This window comes from Rhincodon typus, chromosome 15, assembly GCF_021869965.1.
Source record: "Rhincodon typus isolate 14 chromosome 15, sRhiTyp1.1, whole genome shotgun sequence".
Taxonomy (NCBI): domain Eukaryota; kingdom Metazoa; phylum Chordata; class Chondrichthyes; order Orectolobiformes; family Rhincodontidae; genus Rhincodon; species Rhincodon typus.
In genome coordinates, this window is record NC_063346.1 from 46,085,902 (window position 1) to 46,095,797 (window position 9,896).

The following is a 9,896-nucleotide window of genomic DNA, read 5'->3' on the forward strand; positions in this document are numbered from 1 at the left end:
TCTGACCCAACCAGAAATTGATGGTCTGTCACTTAAATTTTTGATTGATGTGTGCCTATTGCTTCAGCAGCAGATTTATAAGCAAAATCAGCCAAAACGTTATCCAGAAGTTTACTCCATACCTCACATGAACAGTTGATAAATATTCTAGGGAATTAAACTTTGCTTCACATAATACTATCTAAAATTGCTACTGAAGCTCAATTTCCTCTCTAAATAGCTTTCTAATTATTCTGAAATCACAGAGTGAAACGCAGAACAAAGACCAAAAGAACTGCAGGTGCTGTGAATCAGGAACAAAAACAAAGTTGCTGGAAAAGCTCAGCAGGTCTGGCAGCATCTGTGAAGGAAAAAACAGAGTTAACGTTTCGGGTCCGGTGACCCTTCCTCAGAACAGTGAAAAGCAGAAGACAGTTAAGAAATAATTTTAAAAATCACAAACAACCCCTCAAAGTACTACAAATCAATTCTGACAATACAATTAAATCCGTCATATCTGTACTAGTTATCCTACTATTCTTTTGAAACTGCTTGATCACCTAGCCTAGTCCTAATGTTATAATTAGCAGTTGAAAATTCTAGTTTCTCCCTTTTGTTCTTTTAATAACAACCTTACAATTTATATATTTGTTAACCACTTACACCTAGTGAAAACAATTCTATCTACCATCTCAAAATCTTACATTATTATGAAAACCTCTAGATTACTCTGCACATTACCCTCATCTTTTAATCCCATCTGCTTCATCTTCAAGCTTTCCTTAGCAACTAAACATGAAAACTGTTGCAAGTTTACATTCACTGTTAAAGAAGTGATGATTAAATTAACTTCTTCAAATGAAACACGATGTATAACTTTTCAAATTTTGTTTTACGCTAATTCTGTAATAAAAATACAAAACTAAATGAAAGAATCATGAAACTCAGCATAGTCGACTGAAGATTCACATGTCTTTAGGGACCCTTGCGCTGAACAGCAAGGAGTAATATAGCCCATCAGTTCATTCTGGATTTGGGCCTGGATTCGAGAATAAAAGTAGTTTAACCAAACTTTTGACTTCCTTTATGGAGTGCTGTGCATGTTCATTTAAACAATACTGGCAATCTGCTGCTAATTCGCTATTTATAGGTTAAAAGTGTAACAGTGAAAACATGCATTCAACCAGCTGCAAAAATCCTTTAGGCAGAAGTTACTAAAAAAATCCAACAGCAATTTAGCACATGACTGTGTATTTTAATAAAAATAATTCTGTCAAAATACAACAGAATACATTTTGTTTTAACATATTTCTAGTACATTTTTTTAGTTTTGCTTTTGTTTTAAAAGTTTCTCAAATGTTCATGCTCGTACTGGGTAATTTTTGCTTCACAAATACTTACTATGCTCAAACTGAACAACCATTGTACTTGAGCACAACTTGCGTGTTCATTTATTGAATTCATAACAAAACTAAACTGATATTGAGCATGGAGCAGAAATTAGTTCATGAGTATTGTGTTGGTAAAATGAAACAACTTGCTTCACATTCCATGCTGTAATTGTATGCATCATACCTGAGTTGGAGCAACAAAAGAAAATCATTAAATTACAATGTATACATTTTATACTGTATACAGAATTTAAAATTTTATTATCACCCTTCCCTTCCGTTAAACAAAATGACTATAGTTTCAAGCTGAGCACAGTTAAGTACACAAAACTAGAATTACTAGATTAACAGAACTTTTAAATCTTTAAATAGTGTCACACAATTTGTATTGTTTTATTCTAAAAAAAATAAAAAAAAAAAATCAGCATTAGTTTTGCAGAGCCCAACCAAGGGAAAAGAGCACACACAAAAAAAAAAATCAAAGCCATGCTTCAGTACACTTCATAACATCAGGAAAAATGAGACCTCCTGTTCCCATATTTCAAAGTGCCTGGTACAAACTCAAAAGCATTAACCTCAGGGTTTTGTGAGAGTGCAAATGTAAATTACTGTTAAATTGCAGCATGCTTCTCTTTCTGAACTACTGTCTGTTTACATCTAAAATCAGAACTCATTTGGGAAATTTAGCAGAAAGAGAAGATAGGAGGTAAATTATATCACTTTTTTTTCAACTTGTCAGAGTTTGTAAACTATCTCCCGAATCAGCAAAAAATGTGGCTGCGTGGGGGACAGTGGGATTGAAAACATACAACTAGAAAGAAAAGTCAAAATGGCACATTACTGCAGCCTTAAGAAGGTTAGTGAGACAACAGACAAATTAGAATTGTTTCCAATGCTGAGTGTTAGAAAATGAAATCAGAAACTTTAAACTTTAGATTAAATTTTAGATTGTCTCATTAAGGTGACATCACCAACCTCACTACTGATTGATAGACATTTAAAACATATGAAAAAGGAAAAATACATGGTTTTACAAAGTGGTTGTAGTTTGTCATATACTATGACACCTCCACTCACATTCACGCAATACAGTTTTCCAGCTTACAGTAACAACTGGGTTGCACGTGTAATCAGTTGCACTGTATCCAACATAGCTATTGCTGGTCTTTCAATTATTTGTAAATACACAATACTGAATACAGGTTCATGTTGCTAAATACAATGTGTCTTTTGTCTAGGCTTTTCAAGGTTAGTAATTTGCCAGTAATACTCTGGACAGTTAAATGTCATTGGTTTTCTATTTAATTTCTTTTCTCCGATATTATTGGGGATAGGGTGCAGTATGAAATTTCAAGACCACCAATGTCTAGCTGGATCTCCAGAAAAGGGCATACTGATGTAATATCAATTTGCAGGTTACCAGCAGACCATAAGCTATCCAGCATCAGAAACTGACCAAACTTTCCCATTGCTGATTCAATGTATTTTCAAAAGGATGGGAACATAGTCAAAAAAAATCATGAGAGCGCCTGATGAGCAGGGTAATTGCAGAAAATGTTTCTTTTACTAAGTAATTATTGTCTAACATTTGCCATATTTGGCCAATTGAACATCCTGATTTGCTATTTCAATTCCTTTTCTGCTCAGTGGAATGTGACCCCCATATTCAGACAGATGGCACATGCATTGTGCAGTTATTGCTAAAATGGCGAGACAAAAAGCAGAATGTGCAAGTTTTTTGGTTGTTGTGACTGCTTTATTTATTTCCTTGGTTACTGAATGGTGCTAGATGCCAAGTGAATATACACGAGGTACATTTACTTGCATGGTGTACACCATTTTCTACTTTGTCTGTGGCTAAAACAGTGTTACTGTAATATCAGCCGGGGTTAGTTAGAAATCATTATTGGGCCACACTCTATAAACATGACACTCCCTTTCTGAATAATTATATATTATTTCTTAAAGAACTTAATTGCTGATCTTTTTCAGCATAATTGATTGACAAGGTTTTGTAGGAGAAATGACTGAACTAATCCCTGTAACCAATAGCAAAGGAAAAATCTGAAACAGAGTGTGGTCAGACATTACCTTGATTAAATTCATATTAAAGTAACTGCAGTGTTCACTTAAGTTGGATTTATTATTGGATTAAGAGTGACCTTAAATGGAACATCCCACAACCCATTTTTTCAAGGGAGGTTCTTTATTACCTATTTGTTTATTTAAGTCATTATTTTTCAGCAATACTAGGCCATCCAGCAATTGGAACCTACCATACCTCTTCAAAAGTCAATAGTTACAAATGATTTGGCATAATTTAGTCTACTATTAACACTTACGTTCTATACTTCAGTAATTAGTAGAAACAAATGTGAAATTCCCTTCCCCTCCAGTGGGAGAAAGTGGGTTATGCACAAATTGCTTCACTGTAACATCACTGAATGTACTGTAGCAGAAGAGGGAAATCTACAAAGAATGTCTTCTGCATGATGCTCTAATTAAATCATATCAAATGATATACATCTATTTCACTTATGGTGGATGAACAACTGTCATTTAATTTTAAAAAATCATATTGCAGATCAATTCCATATAACTCCCTTTTAATTAACCCTCTGTCAAATCCAAGTACAAGGAAGGCATTGACTTTAAGGCAAGTCTAATCAGTGCACAACCAAAATCAACATTGACTTACGTATTTAAATAGTAGAAGCTTCCAAAAGATGAAGGTTGAATTTATGACAGCTCCAAATTCCCCATGAGTCTTATCAAAAACTAAAATTAAGATTGGTTTAGTCAGATATTCTGAAAATAAAAATGCCAAATGCAACTCAAACCTCAAATCATTTTGTGTGACTCATACAACACTTATGCTTATTTGTCAAAACTGCACAGTGTTAGAGACCATCATTCAAAATTGATTTGTGTTTCCTGTAGTGGTATCTAAGACAACTAGCTGATACGGTATCATAATGGCTTCCAAACTTTGCAAAAACTCTACTAGCAACTTTATTTCTTTTGTATTAGGCTATAAAATTACGGCAATTTTTGTCATTCTTGCAGACGAGTGATTTATTGCATCACTTCCCTTCCCTCATTTATTTTTACGCCAGAGTCCAGATAAAATCAGGCTCAGTCAGGGACTAGCCAGTAATTTCCATGGATGCAGAAAACAACTTCAAGGATTTTTCTTCACACATCACTGACCCAATTTCATTCCCTCAAGATCAATCCTAGCTTCAGTGGGGAAAATGTGCTTTACTTTAGTGGAGTAGCATTGGTAAGTTTCACTAACTGTTAGCTACAGTCACACTTGGTAGAACAAAGTGATGGGCTCTGTCACATTTTCAGTCAAGCAATCAAAGTTACATTGAAGACATCAGTGTTTAAATCCTCTTGAAGCAGGCAACAAGGGGGCCTCATGAGGAAATCAGTGGCAGAGAAAAACAATCATAGTGGTCAAATTATCTCAGTTACATAGGTGAAGATCTGAACATTGGGTGGTGTCAGTATCAGCAGTATCGGCGTGAGTGTGTGTGTGTGTGTGAGTGCGTGTATATTTGCTATTTAAGCATGGCATGTATAGATGACAAGAAATATCTGGCTTCTGATAACTCAGCGAGCTGAAATTTAGCATAATCACTGCATTAACAGGGATTTTGTAATTACAAGTCTATCTCTTGAACATTATGGATTGCACAAGTGCTTAGATATTAACATGTACATTTAAGAAAAACATGCAATGTTGAAATTCCCAATCAAATTCAATAACTAAAATGCTCAGTAAACATCAAATACAAATAGAGATTTTTCCCATATGTTGCACAACATAGCACAGCAATGGGTAGTCACATGCTGCACTCCATACTTTACAAATTTAAGAACTGGCTGAGCTGAATGGAGGTCAGACATCATAACAGATCAGTTCTTTGTACCTCCCTGCAGCAAATTAATGTGGAATATGCAGAGACCTGGGAAAGCTAGCTGGTCTCCCTAACAGAGAACAATGCCCACAGTAGCTGGGAGAGAATGTGGAGGGAATTACAGGAGAAGATTATAAACAATGGAATGAACTTTTTTTTAAAAAGTAACTGCATTGTGATGTTAACGTTGATTTGTAATATTTTAAGAAATTATTACTAGTTAAAAGGCAACATGTTGGTTACAAATGACAACTCTGCTAAAGCTGAGGAAGTATGTTTTTACCAATAATCCATCCTATAATTTATCACTAAATTCTTTGAAGAGGTTTGTTAAAGTCTAATTGATCCAAAACTACTTTTTATTGTCCATACTATGTCAAAAACTCTTGAAAATGGAAGGTACTGTATTAACTGGACCTTAAAATGGTAATTGCTCATATACTTTAGTGGTCTTGCACAAGTTGCCCATTATCCTTCATATTTTATTTTCAAGTATTGCCAAAAAGTGGTTCCATCTTCCACTGACATTGTGTTCAGGAACATGATCCTTTCCTGTAATTGCTACATGTGTCATTTTGGCTCCCTCGTTCCACTCTGAAAGTGAAGCATTGTTACAGGCCCTTAGGCAAGTCAACAAGACGGCTAGTAAATTAACATAGGATCATGCAAATCCACAGGCATTAAAACCTCATATTTTTCCAAGCAGTGTTATTTTACAATCATGTCCACAATGGACAGGTCTGAATGTGTGCTGATACAGAGACATGCACGCGTCCCCTTTGAAATTCTCTGCAAACTATATCTAATTTAATTCAGGGACAAAGGAACTGAATTTAGCATAAAATGCTGGGAGAAGACACAGTGAATCTGTTTTAGAATAGCACCAATACAAAATACGTTTAGAAGAGGAGGTAATGGTATTATTTTCTTAAAACTATTAAAACCCAAATGCATCATCCCAATTTGCACTTTAAAAAAAACTATTAAAAGCTAACATGTCAATCCAAACTTGTTAAGTGAACAATTCCACAATGTAGCTCACAATGAAGCAGTTACACAGTCCAGTTCCTATTCAGATTTTACAGGCTACCATTTAGAACAACTACTCAATCTGTTTGATTCATGGTCACTGCTAATTGTCCAATTAGAAACATTTTTCTCTGTATAGTTATATATAGAACTGATGAATTCCAAGTAGTCAGATTGCTGTTTTATGATATTCTCAGCAGCCACAGGAATCTCCAGCATATTAAGTCTCTTGGCTCATGTCTGCTGTTCTGTCATTCTGATATTTCTTTGGTGACTTATATTGCCGTGCTAATCTTATGATTTTGTTCATGTAGCTTTTAGGTGGGGCTAATTGGACAGGCATGGCTAATTGGACAGGCATGACTAATTGATTGATTGAAAGGTTATTAGCTTACAAACTATCAGAGTGGCTCCCGCGCCCCCCACAACCTGCCACCTCCCCACCCAGAGATGATTGTTCAATTAATAACATTGTAGTTGTAAGCTGGAAATTTACAATGTTGTGGTAATCAGAAACCAACGAAACCAGTCACTAGTCAACTAACTTTCCCAGAGGCATTATAGTAAAACATCTAGTAAATCCTTCCAAAGAAGGATGTTGTGTAGTAAATCTGCAGAGCTGTACATTTCAACTGCCGAACTGGCCTTTGCCTTAGTTTCCTTGGTTCCTAAAGTTTATTAGCTTTATACCCACATTATACTTGGCTACCATTACCTCCCTCCCTACCCTAACAGTATTTGTTGCTGACAAATGACCTAGAGAATTGGTGGTACTGTTATTGAAAAGGAAGGCCTGGTGGAGGACAATGCGGGAGCTCGAAGTAGGAGGCTGCCCAGAACTTTCTGACATGTTGTGGGTTTTGATGTTAAACCTCCAGTAAGAAACAAGTGGAAGCTATGGCTGTGCAACTAAAGGCTGAAGGCAGGAAAGCAAAACCAAAAGTGACGATGAGCAGCATTGTTCCACACAAATATACACAGGTAGAACATGGTGATGTAAACCAAATGTGGTTGATTACTGGGGCTGTAACAAACCAAGAATTGTATTTTTTTGGCAAAGGATTAGGTGAGACAGAGGGAAAATTCAAGGCTTTGGCAAAAGTACATACCAAAGCTTTTGAGTGTCAATGAATTTTTGCCAAAGGAAATGGGGAGTGGACTTGAAGCACTGATTAATGCTGGAGAATAAAACTGCATCGGGTAACGCTGCTACAAACCCAAGTCGTTTTTCAGCCTTGTTAAATAAAGTATTAAAGCTTCAAAATACATGAGTTTTGTTACAGCCCTCTGATAACCAGTAAACAATAGAGGCTAGCGCAGGACAAAACCTCCAGGGCTAAATACTGGTGATTCAGTGACTAAATAAAAATCAAAGAAATATGCTACGTTTGTACTGTGCATTACTGCACCCATGATCTCTTTCAAAATGCAATGCATTCAGTCATGTAACCTGATAAAATGTAACAAGGATGCAGGTAAGAAAGGAAAATGGTCAGCACCCGTCTGGTGGGCAGTGCGATGGTCTTCAAGAGGGGAGAGGTTGTTGTACGTCTTGAACAGGAGGTGAGGGGCAGTATTTGAGGTCTTTCCACTGCCACAGCAGCTAGTGCAAATAGTCGTCCACTCTGGCAAATGAGCAGGATCCAATCCCTGCACGTGCCATCAGTCGGAGGCATTCGGAGGCCTGGCCCAGTGCAAGCATCAATGGAGGCTGCTTTGGCAGATTCTGAGATTCTTTGTGAGAAAGAACAAAAACAGTTTTATCTTGTACAATGATAACCACTACAGTCCAACAAACTCTATAGATCACAGTCATTTCCACTTCATCACATTTAAGGTAATGCATTTTAAATTGCTCTTTCCTCCTCCCAAAAGGTGTACATACGAGAGGGAATAATCAGATTACTTCCGATTTTCTTTACATTGAGGCAAATATTTTATCTGGTGTTCTGGGCAGCAACATAGATCAGAACAGCTGATTTTAGTTTCAAATCCATTGGATTCTGCCTGAGGAAGCTGCTTCCCCACTCTCCAGATAACATTTTTAGAACAGATATTTAGCGTGTGCATAGCTTAGTATAAAGGTTGAGGTTACTAAGAAGCAGAAAACCAGCATCTCAAACAAGATTGGGGCATGTCATAAGACCAGGTCAGGTCCGATACCACTTAATGACAATACAATGAATTTTTACTTAAGTTCACTCACCCAATTTAATTCGGAGATTTGAAGATTGCTTGGCAAATGTCAGAAAAAATATTCAATAACAATTTCCCTCTGAGGGAGTGCTGCCGTACTGCTGGACATATGGGTTTTCAGATTTGATGTCTTAGATGGAATGTTTGAAGAGTAGGGCAGGAACTTTTGGGTCTGGCCAAACACTTATCCTGCAACGAACTAAAATAGCTGATGTGATCAATTATTTCATTGCATTAAGGGGCCTGGAAAGAGAGTCAGAGTGAGTGGAGTGACAAAGGGATCTGGGATCACTGGAATTAATGTGGATTTATGGAAACATACCTGGTCTTCCTAGCACCGCAGGAATTAATTTTACAATTTTCTCAAAAACAAAACTCTTACTTTATGGGGACCACATGGGAGACCAAGACTTCCAACTGAAGCAAAACAGCCACTTACTGACATGTAATTTCATAGGGCAACGGGGTCCAAAAACAGGCATTTAGCACCTGATTTACATATGTAAGAGACATAACATGTTACACAAGACCAGCAGGGTTTTGAGAGAAACAGCCCGAATCAATACCAGGTTGAGACATCTTTCAGTTATAAACAAAATACTGTAGATGCTGAAAATCTGAAGTAAAAAAGAAAAAGCTAGAGAAACTCAGTAGGTCTGGCAGCATCTGTGGAGAGAGAAAGTGAGTTAAACATTTCAGGTCCAATGACTCTACTTTGGAAGTATTCCAAAGAACAGCCTTTGAACCCAAAACATTAACTCTGTTTCGGTCACTCCACAGATTCTGCTAAACCTGCTCAGTTTCTCCAACATGTTCTTTTTTTATTCATGAACCATTTTTCAGTCTTACTGTGGAGTGTGGGATGTTGCATCCTTTTGTGGTTGTGGTAGAAATTAGACTCATTTCAGGAAGCAAAGCTACACAAGATACTTCTGCCTTTTTATCTTTGCTGCTTACCTAAAATAGCACTATTAAGGGCAGCACAAATAGGTTCCCTCTGGATAGGATCAAGCTGCTGACCAACTGGACAGTTCCAAGGATCAGAGTATGCTAGCAGGCTAAATGCATCCTGGAGAAGAAAGATTAAAACAAATTTTGTTTTAGCAACAATGAAAACAAAGTTCATCACCGTCAGGCTTCCTCCCTTCCTATTTAACTTTTACCTGTTACTTCTCAAATGTATATATCTCCATCATAAGCAACAGAAAACTTGCTCTCATGCATTGTCAAATACTGTTCTTCAGTCGAGACTTTTTTTATTGACAGCTCCACATAGCAATGTTCAAAGGTAAAATAAGCAGTGAATTGAGCACTGATGCACGAGTACATCTCGTGATCCAACTGATGTAAGGTGGTAACAAGGTGTAGAGCTGGA

General features: G+C 36.8%; 1 protein-coding gene across 1 annotated transcript in view; it reads right to left on the minus strand.

Moving 5' to 3' along the window:
- Positions 1-1,226: 1,226 nt before the first annotated feature.
- ranbp10 (RAN binding protein 10) overlaps positions 1,227-9,896 on the minus strand; it is a 37,427-nt gene continuing 28,757 nt past the window's right edge. The window contains exons 7-8 of the mRNA XM_048605994.1: positions 9,479-9,590; positions 1,227-8,059 (exon numbers count right to left, since the gene is read on the minus strand). Of these exons, the coding sequence (XP_048461951.1) occupies positions 7,929-8,059; positions 9,479-9,590 (243 nt within the window). The 3' untranslated portion in view covers positions 1,227-7,928. The remainder of the gene's footprint in view (positions 8,060-9,478; positions 9,591-9,896) is intronic.